Source organism: Micromesistius poutassou (assembly GCF_964030765.1).
Source record: "Micromesistius poutassou genome assembly, chromosome: 20".
Classification (NCBI taxonomy): Eukaryota; Metazoa; Chordata; class Actinopteri; order Gadiformes; family Gadidae; genus Micromesistius; species Micromesistius poutassou.
Genome location: NC_140290.1, coordinates 8,940,230 through 8,957,688, shown reverse-complemented (window position 1 = coordinate 8,957,688; position 17,459 = coordinate 8,940,230). Strand labels below are relative to the sequence as shown.

At 44.5% G+C, this 17,459-nt stretch overlaps 3 protein-coding genes across 4 annotated transcripts; 1 reads left to right on the top strand and 2 right to left on the bottom strand.

Moving 5' to 3' along the window:
• Window positions 1–1,228: 1,228 nt before the first annotated feature.
• Window positions 1,229–5,968, bottom strand: slc52a2 (solute carrier family 52 member 2). Its single transcript, XM_084484745.1, has 4 exons — window positions 5,810–5,968; window positions 4,033–4,942; window positions 3,527–3,650; window positions 1,229–2,955 (listed from the first exon to the last, which is right to left on the bottom strand). The coding sequence occupies exons 1-4, from the start codon at window positions 5,937–5,939 to the stop codon at window positions 2,746–2,748; spliced, it is 1,374 nt and encodes a 457-aa protein (XP_084340871.1). The 5' UTR covers window positions 5,940–5,968; the 3' UTR covers window positions 1,229–2,745.
• A 515-nt stretch (window positions 5,969–6,483) lies between these two features.
• Window positions 6,484–9,873, bottom strand: LOC311365110 (uncharacterized protein). The gene is made up of 3 exons (XM_084484629.1): window positions 9,828–9,873; window positions 9,484–9,574; window positions 6,484–9,327 (listed from the first exon to the last, which is right to left on the bottom strand). The coding sequence occupies exons 2-3, from the start codon at window positions 9,542–9,544 to the stop codon at window positions 6,836–6,838; spliced, it is 2,553 nt and encodes an 850-aa protein (XP_084340755.1). The 5' UTR covers window positions 9,545–9,574; window positions 9,828–9,873; the 3' UTR covers window positions 6,484–6,835.
• Window positions 9,874–9,961: 88 nt separating this feature from the next.
• On the top strand, window positions 9,962–17,219 carry fbxl6 (F-box and leucine-rich repeat protein 6). Of its 2 annotated transcripts, none has more exons than XM_084484971.1 (10): window positions 9,962–10,105; window positions 10,766–11,401; window positions 11,681–11,839; window positions 11,948–12,011; window positions 12,311–12,442; window positions 12,622–12,729; window positions 13,019–13,135; window positions 13,966–14,197; window positions 15,019–15,268; window positions 15,828–17,219. In XM_084484971.1, the coding sequence occupies exons 2-10, from the start codon at window positions 10,791–10,793 to the stop codon at window positions 15,955–15,957; spliced, it is 1,803 nt and encodes a 600-aa protein (XP_084341097.1). In that variant the 5' UTR covers window positions 9,962–10,105; window positions 10,766–10,790; the 3' UTR covers window positions 15,958–17,219. The 2 variants fall into 2 exon arrangements, with proteins under 2 accessions (XP_084341097.1, XP_084341096.1); XM_084484970.1 differs by having other exon boundaries at window positions 10,691–11,401.
• Window positions 17,220–17,459: the final 240 nt, after the last annotated feature.

Sequence of the window (17,459 nt, the reverse complement as noted above, 5' to 3'; positions counted from 1 at the left end):
GAGGTGGTCATATCATGATCCAACAACTCTTCTAACTGAACAATACCATAGGGATTCGTATTGGTTTACGTGTGATGCAAGTACAAAATGTCTTCATTCACAAACCGTTTATAGAGGTCGGAGCATGACTTGAAAACTTTTGAAAAGTTTATAGACATCCACTATGCTGGGGTAATGTTTACCAGTGTTATACAACCTAAAAACACATCTGAGCAGGCATTGTTTGTGGAAAATGAAGGAAATCATGCTGTGAAAGCCTTTGATAACACTATTATGTCACAGCTCGGAAATCATAGCATGCACATCTGGCAATGCAATGTGAAGAAAATGTAAAAACATATATAAAAGGTTTTTAAAAGGTTGTACTCTGCTGTGTCTCACTTAAAATCAAATCATGAATTAAAAAATAGAATATATAAAATCAATCTTCCTAGGTTGCAACTCAGCAGGTTGCAACACAGCATCTATCAACTTCCATATTAACATTCATACCATGTTAAAATGTTTCTGTGACGTTATAATCACAGAAACGTCAGGTAAAAAAAAAATTATCAGACAAACACCCCAAAAAAATAAAATAATCCATTATCAGACAAACACTTACCGTGGCTCGACAGAAGCTCAGCAAACCAGCATCTAAAATCACTCCCCCGGACTCTTAGCCAAGAGCTTATAGCGGTGAGGGAGGGGGGACTATGATCAACCAACCATGACACAGGTCTGTAATATGTCGTTGTGTCCCCCCCCCTCCCCTCGATACATTAACAAACAGAGAGACACATCACAAGTTAGTTTTTCTTAAGTGAAAACCAACTTTGAAGGTTTAGGATCTGGAGGTTTTCTTGACCCCCCCAGGCCGGTCATGGGAGCAGAGGCTTACAAGGGGGCAGTTTTCCTTCCTGGATATAAACCAAACATGTTGTTTGTCAGGGTTTAGGTTATTATTGTGTGGGCTTTTGGAAATAGTATGCATTTGTATTATGTTATTCCTGCACAAGGGATATAGGCCTCTGTCTTTTATTTAGCATTTTAGTATTTATATTTTAAATAAAAAAACTAGAATGTAGTTAACAGAGTGGTATCAATAAAAAAAAAGCCTCATTTTTATCTTTGAAATCTTTTACTTGGTGTAATCAGTTTCACTATTTTGATTTAGGGAACATAATTTAAAACAAACCACATGATGGCAGTAGCATACATCAGGCAGGACATAAAATACACATTGTAATGGCCGTCCATGATTTGTTTAATTTTGGCAGCAAAGGAGACGGAGGGGGCTAGAAACATTTTAAGACAATGTATTCTTCCTGATACATCGTTGTTCTACATTTCCTCCCAGGGGCTCTCAGATTGTAAAAACATTGTACAGTTTAATACATTTGCCATATTGTAGCAATAATTCAACCCTACATGTATACTAGAAGATGAGGGGTACCATTTGTTCTCAAATAACCTTTTCTTCATTTTCATCTTCATTTTTTTTTTTTGGAAGGAGTGTAGATAGATAGCTAGGTGGTAGCTGTCAATGTTCAACTGAATGATTGACAACCTATTTACTTTGAAAAAATAACTTCTTTGCAGATGATTTCACCTATAACAACAATAATAATAATCTGTTACAGTTCATATCAAAAATATTCCAACTAAGAACAAAAAAATGACAATTTCACCTACATTACATGGTAAATCAAACAATCAAGCCTTTTCCAAACAAAACATGAACATTCCTTGTAGTAAAGTTCAATGGTAGCAGCATATTGATGACAATCACAAAAGTAGAATGTGAATATCAAAATATATAGCCTACATTTGTGGTGGTCCACTTAACAAACAGTTGGTTATTTACACTACATTTGGTAGGCCTTGAATTTACCAGTTAATACATTATTCAAAATACTACAATAATGTATTAAATATTTGCCACTGAACAATTACAATCCTTTGGCTGGTAATAAGTTAGGTACAAATAATTGCTACGCTAACTACATTTTATTACACAAATAGTAATAAGCTTATCCCAGTTCATACTTGAGTAAAGTTGAACTTTACAATTTATTGTTACGTTACATTTATTGTTCAATTACCTGATTCTAATCTTTTATAATAATTACCAAATGACTAGCAGCAAGTAAAATTTTGAATTAAAAGACTAAAGAATCTCCCTGTATTGTTTGAAAGGCCTGAACTGGACGCAGAAAATATGGCTGGTGCATGGAATGGTTACTCAGTGTAGAGGTAGGCAACTCCTTAAATGTAGTTATTAATAAACCATTACCATTGCATTTCTTTCCCCTTGCATAAGAAAAGGGAGAATGTTTTTCTTTCTCTCGGTGTGAATAAGTAGCTCATTGTAATCCAGAGGTCATCAACCGTTTCACATGATCCTCCCAACTCCTTAGGACAGCTGTAAAAATGATTCATAAAACGGTTCACACAGGGTGCAGTAGCATCTCCCTCAAAGGCCCCTTTCTCTCTCCCCATCCCTTTGGTCGACAGTAACTCAATGCTCCCATTATCCAGGAAATAACAACCTGCGGCTTCCAGCGACCTCCATGTTCCCAAAACAACAGAGCGTCTCGTCACGAGCGGCACTACCAGCGGGAATCAAAAAGGCTTGCGGCATTTCTATTCCAGAGCTAGCACCAAAACAACGATCCCCCCGGAGTGAATACGGAGAACGACGTCTCGGAAAACCAACAAATTGTAACAATGTCAACGTTAGCGCGGCATGGACGCCGCGAGGCACTAGCTGCAGTTGTCCACACACTCCTTGGCGCTGGAGAAGACGTGGTAGACACTGACCAGGGGGAACATGGAAAGCGCTCCCAGCAGGGAGCCGGCCTGGATGGAGATGCCGCACCACAGCAGGGCCGAGTGGCCCGCCTCGTGGAGCAGGGTGCCGATGGCCACCTTCAGGTAGGAGAAGAGGCCCGTGAAGACGATCCAGGAGGTGACCTGCATGGAGGAGACAACACACGCACACGCACACGCACACACACACACACACACACAGGTTGGTTAGAATGCAGAGGGATTGAGGGGCAGGATTCTGCAGCGGGTGAGGGTACGGGTCCCAGCTGCCCAAAGATCCCCTCTAATGTCCATGTGTTATGACCTTGGGCTGTCACACAGGGCCTGTAAGCACACCTGAGCAAGACGGCAGAAGGGCCTACCTGTTCCTTCATGACATGTTCCTGAAGTCACTTTTGGTAACCTGGATAAATGCATCGGCCCAAAAACTAAAAATCGTATAAAAAAATGATTATATGTGCATGTGTGGATTTGTATTTTCCTCCATTTGTTACATACAATGTAATCAAAACTTTGTTAGATTGTTATACCACGTTGGTCAAATCCCTTTAAATTCTATGACATCCATGATGTTTCCTACTAGAGTACAACCTTTTGGTTTGGGTTTTTCTTGAAGCCCCTTGTGTTGATATGACTTACAGTGTGAGGCCTAGAAACAGCCTTAACATGGGTGGGCCTATCTCATGTTTTTACGTTTCAGGGCCCAGTGACTCACCACTAGTCCCACACCCGCCGGGTGCCCCAGGAGAGGAGGGCACGGACTGAGGGCCGCCAAAGCCATCAGGTACGCTGCAAACACCCCTCCTGCTAGAGACATTACGCCCAGACAGGCAGAGGACCTGGGAGGGGAGCACAGAACAAACTTGAGTTTGAGCATTGTCTTTCCAACGTTAACATCAGAATATATTCAGTATTATAAAACAACAAAAGCGCTACGTTATTTACTCTTACGCATGTACTTTATTTTTATTACTTCATTTTATTGTGCACGATTTACAATGCTTTTTTTTTTATCTTTGCCTTTGTTTTCTTTTACTTTACTCCATTTTATTTTATTCTTTTACGATGATGTGTCTATGTGCACTTAGTCTTCCCTCGTGTGTGAAAAGTGCTGTATAAATAAAGTTGCCTTGCCTACCATCAGACAACCTCTGCATGTGAAGACACTGACAGACTCCCCGGACTAAGACCCTCAGAGCGTCGGCCCTCCACCCCCCTCACCTGAAGAGGACGAACATGGCCACGAAGCACGCCAGCGGGTTGGCGATGTTGCCCAGGATGACGGACAGGTGGAAGGTCATGGTGCCGTAGGGAAGGCAGGTGTAGCTCTGGACGGACGGCAGCACGCCGTTGGTGAGCGCGTTGGACACGGCCAGCAGCGCCAGCAGGTACACGTTGCGCGGCGTCCAGAAGGTGTGCGCCGCCAGCTGCTCCTCCACCGCCGGCCGCTCGTCGCTCACCAGCGGCCCTCCGTTGTGGAGCGGGTGCGTCTCCTCACCGTCGCCCTTCTCCCCCTCAAGCTCCCCCGCCTTCCCCACGGCCGGCGACTCCGCCTCACCCCCGGTGGCGACCGCCTCGTCGCGCGGTTGCCAAGACGACGAGGCCTTCTGCCGCCGCACCAGTGCCAGGAAGGCGAGCGCCGACACGCACAGCATGACGCACAGGAACCAGAAGAAGTTCTGCGCGGGGAAGCTCTCAGGCTGGTAAACGACGTGCCCCGCCGTGCCGTTGACAGACTCGGTGCACTCCCCCTTGCCGATGCCCTGCCCCAGGGCCACCACGCAGGGGAAGAGCGCGCTCAGGCCCTGGCCGATGAAGAAGGTGCGGATGTACTGCGGCGGGTAGCTGTAGGTGAAGGGCAGGAAGGTGACGTTGGAAGTGCAGCACACCAGTGCCAGCAGGAAGGTGAGCAGCAGGAAGGCCAGCGAGCGCTCCTGGCCGCCCACGCTCGCCGTGTGTGACCAGAAGAGGGCAAGGAAGGCTGATGCGGCCACCGCCAGCGCCTGGATGCCGTGGATGACGAGCCGCTCGTTCAGGCGGCCCGGGGCGCAGTGGTGGGTAACAGTGACCGCGATGGGCCCCAGGTTACCCAGAGCTATCAGCACGGAGAGGTATGCTGGGAGGCTCCATCCTACAAGCAGAGTGGGGGGGGGGGAGAAAATCAATTTGGGGTTCTAAGCAGTTTACAACCGCCCACTGAATTTTACAATGACGACATACCGAACCGCTGAGTTGACCGCATTCCATGCAATGTTTCATCCGATTTCTAAAGCGATCAGTACTGTGCCGAGTCATATGGTAGGAATGGTCTAACTGTAACACGACATTGTAAGTGGGAGCGGTCTTGGAGCGGTATATATATATAGGCCTATCTTGGATGGACACGGCTCACATGCTTGAGCCTTTAGCCCATTCAACCCTCTTGATTTCCAACAACGGAACTTGTTGGAAACTACCCGTTTCCAAGGTAAATAGTATTTGGAAAAGTGTTATATATATATATATATATATATATATATATATATATATAACACATTTCCAAGTACTATGTACTATGTACTTAGTACTAAGTACTACTATATATATATATATATATAGGCTATAAACAAAAACGTGCCTTGCCGTTGGTCAAACAAAGAAACTAAAAATAGACATCCTCTTGTAACTACTACAATAGTAAGTAGGGTAATAGTGGTGTTATTACATTATGTAAAGTATATCAGTAAGTAAACGGGGAGCAATACAAAGCATATATTTATTCGTTTTTTTTTTACGTGTTTAACAATAGATTCCCATTTCCCATTACCAGGACATATGGTTCCACTGAACCGGCTACCATAAAGTCGCTCGGGCGACGGAGACCCTCGAATTAAACAATCCTTTCACTAAAATATGCTGATTGCAAAGCAATCCTCCATCGCCCCTACATATTCTACAACAATACAAACAAATCGTATAATAGACGTCGTGAAATACGAGTTAACTCTGGCACACTGACCTTCGGGCATTACTTTGACAATCACCGGCAGCTCGACCCAGAGACTGTTTACGGAAATCCAGGAGCCCATGGCAAAGAGCGCCATCAAAACGTGGGTCACCGCGGCACTGTGCCACCATGTGCCGACCATTGCACCGCAAAGTAGGCGCCCGGTGTCCGTTCAACGTTTGAATGGCCACCGGTAAATGTATTGTCAGTTAAGAAAGACACCAAACCACCTAGAGGTTGCCTAAGCGGAAGGCTGGATGGCACATAGATGTATGATGTTGAGTAATGCAAAGTTACCACACGCCCCCTTGAGAAAATGAGCCAATCAGACAGCAAAGGGGAGAAAGGGGTGCGTTGGTTAGTTATAAAATAATAGCCCTATTTCTAGATATAGATCTATTTCTATGTATCTAATATATCTTTATAGATTAAAGTATACACATACATATATAGATATAAATATTTATATGTGTATATTTATATATATGTACACATATATATATATATATATATATATACATAAAAATATATATATAATCGAAACTATGTGTTTTTCTACACTTTCCTAATTGTCCAAATATGTTCAAACAGAAGTGATGTATTTTGCCAGTACCTTTGCCAACAATAGGTTAATAAAGGAGTTCAAAAGCAACAAATTGTTGTTGTTTTTAATGACATTTGCATATGATATTGCACAGTAATTGCACAGGCGTACAAGTTGACATACATAAACGGTCAATACATTGAAAATTGAAGTTAGAAAATGGTAACAGTAATGGTCACTCTATTCTAGTTCCGTGATTGCTATCTTTTTTATCTGATCTCAATGCAGTTGAAACATGACTAACATGCCAAGTCACTGTAAGTAAAATGATTTGTATGGACTTCCCCACATAAAACCAAACATATCTTTCTTTTTAAACCCCAAAATCCTTAACATTATTTTCCCATTATTGTTAAACCTTGAATAAGTTCCTTTGTTCTTCAGCACTTGAATTCCCACTGTTAGCCAGCGTCCCCTGCGTTCATCTGGGAACCTCATCTGGCCTGGTTGGGGGTCAAGACAAAACTGTACCCAGGTTTCACCCGAGGTAGAGCCAGTTTGAGTTTTGGAGATATGTTTGAGGCATACACAGAACCCTCAAAAGAGATATCCAAGTTGGGGTCATTATTGTCCAGGACCATCTTCTGGTACAGAACTTCACAGCGAAGGGCCTCCACTTTCTCCGCACCGGACTTAGACTCGAAACGCAGGAGCAGCTTGTCGACGTCCTGCTGTGTCTTGCACGGCCCCCCGTTTCTATTCACCACGGCCATTACATACTTTCTGTTCGTGTTCAACGGTTGTTTTGGTTCAGGGTCCTCAGGGTCAGGTTTGAGCGTCGCCCCTCCAACCCTCCAACCATCCTCTCGTTTGGTTTTCTTCAGAACGTGGGCCCGTTTAGCACCAGGTGAGCCTTTCTGAATCAGCTCGTCATCCTCCTCCACACCGGACGAATCCGAGGAATCGTCATCCTCGGAAGAGCTTTCCGACGACAACGGAGCGGTTTCATGTTGCCTTTTGGGGGTCTTTTTGTGGTAAGGGTTGCCAAAAGGGTATTCCATTATCAAGGCAGAGAACGGGCAGCCGGCGATCAGAACACCCACGTCCTCCTGTTGGGGTTGAGAGTACTTCCCCCCGGGCAGGAAATCCAACAAGTGTTCATCCACAACCATGGAAATCCGCTTCAAGATGTTCTTCAGACAGCTCCTGATGAGGTCTCGGTTCGTATGCCACCTGCCGCAGTATTGGAAGACCCGTTCGTAGGTTCTCTCTTGTACCGGTTCCTGCAGAAACACGTTCACTTCCTCCTCGGGCTCCATGAGCATCGAGGGGTTCTTGGTCCACTCGAGGAGCTTCTGGTAGAGGCAGAGTATGTAGCGGCAGAAGAGGCCGTACTCACCGCCACTTTTCAGTAGTTGGTAGTAAGGGCCCAGTATTTTGCAGTGGACGACCGCCAGCACACACACAAGACTCTGTATGACGTCATCGGTGGCGTCACTGTTGACGCTCTCCAGGATGACGTTGGGACAGTCGTCTTCGTTCAACAGGAGCAAGTCGGAGAAGAAGAAGGGGATTTCCTCATGGTGGTGGACGAGGCCTGCAGCCGCTTCAAAGTAGCTGTGGGAGTCGAGTTGCTCCCATGGGTTACCTTTGAGTTTCGAGGGATTCCCCTTCTCTTCGCAGAACGCGATCCAGTGGTTCATGTAGCAGCTCTGACCAGAATCATCTGGGCTCAACACGTCGCAGGCCATGTGGACGTAGCGGGAAGTGGCACTTTCCGGGAAATCCACAAATCTCTCGAACTTTGGGTTACTGTCTCTGCCCAACTTTTTCCCACTGGACTTGGCCGCCTCGCTTTCCACACTCATCAGCTCCTGTTCAATCACTTCGTGAAAGTCCACGAGAAAATGCGCGTTGTGGTGTAGAAACTCCAGAGGGGACGCCAAAGGGATGGCTTTCGCGAGCACAGTGACTTTGCTTTCCAACTCTTTCATGTCTGGGAGATCTTTGCATAAGTCGTATTGGTTTTTTAAAAGATCCAGCGCAAGCTGCTTGAAAGCATTGGTTTCCCCGCGATACACAGATACTAGTTTTTGAATATTTAACATAGCAATGTCCAGCAGAGTTATTGTTTTTTGCTCGTCATCATCTGTAGGATTAATGCTGAGAGGTGTCTCCTCGGCTCTTACTTGCATGTTCCCTAAGTTGGAATTGAGGCCAAAGAAAGATTTCTCTTTGTCTTCCATTTGCATAGAAAATGCTTCATAGTTATCATGCTCTTTCTTAATTTTGGGTTTTTCCATGACCAGTGAAATATCCTTTTTGACACGTTTCTTTGTGTTCAGTTTGCGCACTTCACGCACCAGCTCAAACGGACTCTGAATCAGTGTCTCCATTGCTGTATTTCTTCTATAACTCCTCGTCTTGTAATTGCGGTAACTCAGCCTCAACTGCCTTATTTTAGGCCTCAGGACTTTGTATGCCTTCTGAATATCTCCATCCTTGCAAAACTGTGGATGGAAGTTTCTAAGCCAGAAGGTTAAATTCCTCAGCTCAAGTTTTTCCCTGGCAGCAAAATTGCACAGCTCGAGGATCAACCCGTTGGTCACTTCTATAGACTGGGCCTGCTCCGAAAAATCTGCCATCTCCAAAAGAGCGGTTCTTTCCACCCCGATGATGTCACACAGCGGGCCGACAAAGTTAAAGTTGACCTCTGATTCCAGGAAGGTGCGCCGCGCGTCGGTTCCTAAACTCAAGGTAGTGGCAATGCCTGTTTCAATCAGGCCTTGAAAGAAGGCGGATTGGTGTTCTGGAAAGATCTTTTTCAGCCACTCCACCACCGCGTCCCAGGTCAGGTGGTTGTCCTCTCGCACGAGTCCCACTTGAATCAAAAGTCTGTTTTTGCATCGCTGCGTGTCCAGGTCCAACTCCAAGCCAGCTTGGGAGCCATAGAAGTCTGCCACAAGCTTCCAGAAAGTTTCATCTCCTGAAGAAAAAACAAAAAACATCAACATACATATAACAAATCAAAATGTTTATGTCCATCCATATTTCTATGAATGAAAGCCTCTGAGTCTCCTTCACAAAGGCCCCTACAATGAAAGAGAGAGCCAGCGTGGCCCTCCCACACACACACACTCACGTAGGTTCGCCTGAGCTATGACCGTTTTTCCAGATATCGAAAAGTTGAGGTCTTCTTCCATCGCTGATGGAATACCGATGAATGGGTTAGTCTGGTGAAGAAAGAGTAAACATTCGTCAGCAAAACAATTAAGGACAAAGAGGATTTTGCGTCGGCTCACTGAAAATGTTTACCATTGATTACAGTGACCCAAGGTAAATACATGCACGCTATTGTTGACGTTTATACTTGAGCCCTGTAGAGTTGTTATATACTATATATTATATACACATGTATACCTACCTGTGCTATTATGGTCTTTGTTTACTTGCAGTGTTTCACATTATTTAGTGTTAGATACTTACCGAAGATGTGATCTTTTACATCTAAAGCGTGAATGGTAAAGCTTTCCCGTCCGGGGCCCCAAGTTCTATCCTGGTTCTCTGATTGGCTGGTTTTAGAATGGGCGGTGCGTATGTGCCCCCCTCGGCCAATGAGCTGGAGAAGGAAAGTGCGTCATGGACGTTGACCACGGAAGCTGCGCCGTTTCAATGCGCGGGGAAATCAGGAACCATAGTAAACAATGCACGCCTGAAATCAAGAAGAAATCAAGAAAAAGTCCCATTCACGGACTCGTTTAGCGGTGGGTTATACCTGTTAGTTGATTGTAGTAGTAGGCCTAGTTACATGGTTATTACAGAATCATAGGCATGTATCTTGGCATGTCAGCTATGTATCAATATAGCAAGGCAGCATTCTTAATTTAGGCTAAACATGAAACATGATGTAAATCCAACGCTTAACGTTACATCAAGACCCTTCTTTGTTTCTTTGATTTCCAGTATTTGCAGAAATGTAAATGTGTAACTTATGTGTGCACAGTATACGCTGGGTTTGATGTAAACATGGCTTTTATTAGTGACAAAATATGTATAATATAACTAAGGGCAGGATAGCAAGATTATGGTGAGCAAGATGAACTCTACCTGCTCCCCATGATTTTATATATAAAGTGTTTTTGGTCTTTCTTGAAAGTGTCTGCTACATTGCTAAAAAGCAAACGGTAAAAGTTTGCCTTGTACAGCGGTTTTTTGTGCTACATTAATTTACAAAAATGTATGGAGCGTTTTTGATTTATAACCGTTCTCAGGGCTCTCAGGGCTTTTTAGTATTTTTTTGTGTGCAGACTCTTGAACAATTGCACTCCCTTTTCTGTTTCTCTCCACAGGCTCGACCATTATTGTCAGATGACCGTGGCATGTTCTTTGTCTTAAGTAGTTTGTGGCTTTTCCATCTGTCCAAGGTGAAGACGACAAAGCACATCCAAGATGGATCCGGTGGTCGGTGGCAGAGGTGACGGTAAACCCATGGAGGCGGGTGCCTGCAGCGCTACATCCAGCGCTACCTCCAGCGCTACATCCAGCATGTCAGGGCCATCGAGTGGTGGGAAAGGTGGATCGACGAAGCCGGTGGAGGCGGCGGCGGCGGCGAAAAGGAAATCAAGCTCGGCGGTGAAAAGGAAGTCCAGCAAGCGGGCGGCCGCCAAGCCAAAGAAGGCCAGGTTCGGGGCAGGGCCGGGCTACACCATCCAGGAGGGAGAGGACATGCTACTGTTGATCTCCAACACAGGCCAGCAGGATCACCTGGCCTGGCGCCCTGTGAAGAAGAGAAAGGCCGCGACCAAGAAGAAGACGAATTCGCCCGGCAAGGGGAAGGTGAAAAAGAATGCCCAGAGGAAGAAAAAAAAGCCAGCGGCCGCCGATCCCGGAATAAACCAAAGAGCGCCGACCCTCCGAGAACATTCTGACGGAGCGGTGGAGGAGAATCCGTTTTGCACACCAAAAGACCACAGATGGGGTCAGAGTCTGCCAGAGGAGGTGCTGGTCAGCATATTTCAGATGATCGTGGTCCAGGACGGTGCAATACCCTTTCTGTGCAGGTAATAGGACGCCATCTGTGACTCACTCCGGGTGTGAATCTAAACCAACGTTTCATTGAAATCCACAGCGTGTTAAAAAGGGTTAAAAAAGTGTGTGTGTGTGTGTGTGTGTGTGTGTGTGTGTGTTCCTTCCTCCATCCCTCCCTCTGTCCCGCACGTATGCATGTGTAAATGTGCTAATGAATCTCGTTTTCTCCAATGGGCTCCACATTGTAATAGTAGCTCATTCTGAAGGGTAGTGTGCAGTCCTAACCGGTGTGTGTGTTCCTCTGTCTCCAGGGTGTCCAGAGTGTGTCGGCTCTGGAACGCGGCGGCTGCCAGCCCCGGCCTGTGGCGCAGTGTGTCCGTGGGGTTCTGTTGGAAGACGCCCAGCAAGACGCTGGATCCCAGAACAGAAGAAAAGATCAAGCGCACCATCGGATGGCTGGCCTCAGATAGGTCAGGATGAACAGCTTGAGCAGCTGTTCTGTCCTTTTAAACATTGGGGAGTTTTGTGGATATAATCACACCGAAGATCATAACAACGAAATGTTTCTCTTTTTCTAGATTCACCCAACTTAGAGAATTTACTCTTAACCATTGGAAGAAGAATGTTGACTACGCTGTAAAAGTAAGTGTTTTTCAAATTACGTTTTAAAGATTATACACACACACACAAACACACCCCACATACAGTATAGGCATACTGGTCTTTATAATACAGTAGATGATCCCTTTGCTCTGATAGTTTGATACAGATGCAATTTTTTGGTTTTATCTTTATTTAAGAATATATGCTTATATATTTTATCTATATATTATCTTTTTAAATGTATGCATTACATTTTGAAATGTGTGCATTCTTTTGAGATGTACACCTTTACTGTGAAATACACTGATTCCCCTCTTTTGAATATTCCTCTCATGCAGGTTGTGTCCCAATCGTGCCCTCAGCTGGCCTCCCTCAATCTGTCCTACTGCACGGGCGTGACTGGACAGGCCTTCCTGAGCCTGGCAGAAAATAGCCCCTCTCTACAGAGCATCAACATGCAGTACTCTGAGGTAGCCATGGCCGAAAGGAAACGTTGTGTGTTCCAGGGCCCTCTGCCCCCACTACTACTGCCCTGCTTGGGTACCCCACCACCCAAGAGAGGAAAAGGCATTTTGTGGCCTATTTACCTTCACACAGGTACTGCAGGTTTTAACACCCATTCGACCTGCTGTGCTCTGCTTGTCTCCAGTACCAGGTACAAGGTCTCGCTCAGCTGCTGAAGACCAATGGCGGCACAATCAGGAAGTTCCTCTTCACACACGGCTCCAGGAACGACATGCTGCTGGCTGCTCTCTCGGTACGTACTACTCACACCTTGGTGTTGTGTGCTTGTGTGTTTTCATAGGCATTAAAAATCTGCGCACACGGGGTTGAATTACCGAATACTGATAAGTATTTCATGAATTCACCTATCACTAATAGACACACAGACACCGGCACAATGACGGTATCATAGAAATGTAGCCTTTTCACACATTGGCTGAATGTTATATTCACGCAATAATTTGGCTGACCAGATATTCGGTGCGTCCCTACTTCAAAGACATGTGTAGTAACACAGTCTCTACGTATATAATTTTTCATAGAGAGGATGCTGTCCAGATCTAGAGTTCCTGGAGATCAACTGGAACGTCCAGAAAGGCGGGTTTTGCGAGCTTCCTATCCACATCCAAGCATTACAACATGGATGCCCCAAGCTGAAGGTGAGCTTATGTTGACCTCTAGGTAACCCCCGCCTTTATTCCACTCAAAAGCAATGAATCCATGAGTTGTCTTTTGCCCTTCCTGCCCCATGGGCTTATTTGCTTATAGACTGAATCTTCAACCCATCCATCACACATAGACTCCTACTCATAGACCAGTGAACCCCAATTAGCGGCCCGCGGGCCAGATCCGGCCCGCAGGAGCCAAATGTCCGGCCCGCGCTGACCCAGTGGCATTCATGTAAATTTATTGTTTACAGACTGATGTTATTTGCTACACATATTTAAAAAGTTTAAAACTAATGTCACATATTGTGGTATCACATTTTAAAGCTAACTAACTAAAATCTTCCTGTGTCTCTTAGAGAGGGAGGGAGAGACATATAGAGAGGGGAAGAGAGTGGATGTGAACACACACTGATCTGGATGGATGGCACCAGGCCCAATGCCCTGTTGAAGACACACTGTGCTGATGCTATTTAAGTTTTTATGTTTGGGGCTGCTGCACTGTGTGCGTGTTTGTTTGCTGGACTTTTTGTTTGCTGATGTTCCAGCGGCATTTTAATAAATTAATGGTAGGTTTTGGATAAATTTTGTTTCAAGAGAGCATTATTGTGTGACTCCTAACACAGGGTATTTTCAACTACTACTAATAATTATAGTAATGATAATTAAAGCAAAATGTGCACATAAAAATAGCGAATTAAAAAAATGTAACGATATCTCGGCCCTTGGCGTGGCATGCTTGACCAAATTTGGCCCTCTGGCAAAACTAATTGGGGAACCCTGTCATAGACCCACCACTCAGATTTACCCGGGTAATCCACCAGACTTTCCGGTTGCTGAACGTCGTCCTGGGCCGCAAGACAATACGGAACGTGGACGTCTCTGCGCTCGGCTTCCCCCTGCTGGAGGAGTTGTGCATGGCCACTTCATCCAGTTGCCCGACCAGTGACCGCGACCTGTGGGACCTGCTGCTGGCCTCCCCCAAGCTGCGTGTGCTGGACCTGCGAGGCTGCTTTTATATCAGTGCGCCGGGGCTGGCAGCCCTGCCCTGTGAAGGTAGACCCGAGACCGTGTTCGTCTTTCAGTTCCAGTTTGGATCTCAATTCAGGTTTTTGGTGATGGTCCGGTATTAAAGGTCCCATATTATACCACCAGGTGTGAGTGTGATTAGCTGTTTTGAAAATCTAGGTGGACACATCCGCTTTTGATGTCAGAAGAGGCAGATTTTCCAAACGGCTTATCAGCTAATCACACTCACACCTGGTGGTATAATATGTTACCTTTTAATCTTTCAGTTTCAGTTTGGATCTCAATTCATGTTTTTGCCGAAGGCCCAGACAGTACTAAACATTTTAAAGCCAACTTAAACATTGGGCCTTTGGTACAACATAAATGTTGTGTAGCAGTCAAACATCCATGCTCTTCCCAAATAACAGAAGTGGACTAGTTTTCAATCAAACATTTGACCTAATTGTGCACCACCGACACCCCCCCCCCCCCCTCCCCCCTTGTGAGAAAGATATTAACTGCATTAGGTTAAGGTTACTACAAAAGGAAACATGGTGTTTTAAAGGGGGAAGGATCAACTAAGCCCAATTGTGAATTTAAATAGTTTAATACAGACACAGGCGCATTCAGCCATAACGGCTATTCTCAGATAATTTCACTCACTAATATAATAAAATATAATCTGCTAATAACCCTAAAATTAACTCCCTTAAATCTCATCTACAGCACCATTAAATTAATGTCATATAAAGTATTCTATTATTTAATGTGTCATAATACTTCTATAGCAATGTCAATATATTTTAATTTTGACCGTTATACATAGATTACTAAAGTCCCTTGTATGTGTGTTTTCCCTGCCCCCCCAGAGCTGGAGTGTCTGTTCTGGGGTCAGTACTTCAACTCCAAGTGCAACTCCTGGCCTCCCCCGGCCAGGAAGGACCTCCACAAGCTGATGGAGAAGTGGAGCCGCACCCTGCGGGAGCTGGACCTGGCCAACCAGCTCTTCAGCGAGGAGGACCTGGAGCTAGCCCTGGGGCACCTGGCCCGGGCCCCGGACCCCGACACCCTGCGCTCCCTCAACCTCAGTGGGACCCGGATCAGCCCCCTCGCCCTCAGGTCTGGTACTCAGGGAACAGATGATTTACTATGATGATAAGGATAATTATCATTATGAATATTATAATAATACATATTATTATTATTATCATTAATAATATTGTGAATAAATTGTTGTTATTGTTATTGTTATATTAATATAGTTATGAATATCATTATTTGTATGATTTATTATTAAGATTATAATTATCATGAATTATCAACTATTGTTATCTGGAGCTCAACCAGTGGAGCATGGCATCAAGACTGCCCACCAGAGCCACTTCGGCCAAGTATATACTATTTGGTGCTAGTCTTGTGTTAATAAAAATGTCATGTATTGAGGGTTAGGGTTAAGCCCTTTGGATTGAGCCCACAAGCTATTTGTTAGCCATATTTTACACATGTTTAATTTAATACCAATGATTTGACAAACACTTTCATTCAGTGTTTAATATTTGGGTTTATCACGGAAAAACCAAATGCCAAGTGAAAAACCATACCCTGGTGTGTTTAAACAATTGTGTGTTTAACTTACAGAACCACTAATGTGTGTCTTTCCTTATCATTTTTCTTACAGGTTGATTATTCAGCAGTCAACAGCACTCAGCTACCTCAATGTAACGTCATGTCGCAATCTTCCTCGTGGCCACAAGAGGGTGCACCATGGCCGGGAAGAGATCAGTCAGCTGCTGGTGGCGCTGCAGTAGCTCAGGGGGTAGGCCCACACTGGGACATGGACACCTCGTGAGACATGCTCTTTGATGGATTGTTTGCATACCAGGGTGACTGCGTTCACACCAAAAGCAAATATGTTCGCCACGCCGCTTGTTTGCTTGAGTTTTTCTTGCGCGATTAGACAAACTTTAATTGCGCGAGTGTAGGAGGAGGGGCTTCCTCTTGGGAACGCCAAAGTTTCTTTCCGCCAATTCATTCTCAACCATGGCTGAAATAACCACTACTAGTATTCACTTGTTGTGAAAGTACCAGAGACGTTGGAGAACCCAACGCAGTGTTCACGTGAGTAGAATCACGCGAAATCCTCGTGAACCAGGTTGTGGGCCCAAGTTAAATTTCCCGCAAACCAGGGTGTTCTGGCCACGCCACTCATCAATTTGAGCTGCAGGTTTTTCTGGTGAAAAATTCTCCTCTAAACGCGTCTTTGCATTGACTTTGTATGGATTCGTAGAAAAAAAATACTAATCATTGTTTAATGATTGGGGTTAATTTGCAGCATTATACAGAGAAGCTGGTGGTTCGCTGTGCAGTTTGTTGCTAGGGAGTGACATGCAGGCTCTGCACGTCACACCCTAGCAACAAACTGTCTATCCAAGAACACTTAAATCTGAGTAAATTATGTTATATCATACAGATTTATCTTTTAGATTAATCATGAAAAATGAGAACCTTACAAGGTTATTTAAACTTGAAAAAATGATGTATCGTGCAGCCCTAGTGCGACTCGTTGTCAATGTCTCCACAGTTTTGTCCCTCGTGTTCAGGTGATGAGTTCATGGACCCGGTGTCAGGTCGGAGGAGATAACCGACGAATGCCAGTTGGTGCTTTTTGTAAAAAATGTTTGTTCAATTTGTATGAAACCCAACCGGATCGTAGTTCACCAAGACACCTTATAATACTTGAAATTAGGAATGCACCAGTACTTGGACTCAGTGCATCCCGACTTGAAATGTCTACAATTGTTACCTTTTTTTATTTTTGCTTTTTGATATTGATAAAGCCAATCTTTGTATAAACATGTGTCAGGTCTCTTTTAATATTAAAACATTTGTATTTGTTTAAAGTGATCAGTATCCATTATTTAATTCATTCTTTCCTGCATGCATGTATAATCACAAGATTTAAATACAGTGTACATTAGGGCTCGTCTTACTGTGCGTTCACACGAAAAGACACATTTTTGTTGCTGCGCGACAAATCAAAATCTGTCGCTGTGCATAACTGTGTCACGGGGCGAATTTTGTCGCGGAGCATTTTTCCCGCCAACGGTGCTTGATGCCAATTCATTCTCATCAATGGCCGAGATAACCACCATTGCGTGTCTTTACCTGTTGTGGAAGAGGGAGAGATGTCGGATTGCCCGTTGTTTATGGGTTAATAATATAATCCGGAGGCGCACACTGCTTTGCGGTGATATAATATATATTGTATATATTATATTATATAGATATTTATATATTATATATATAATAT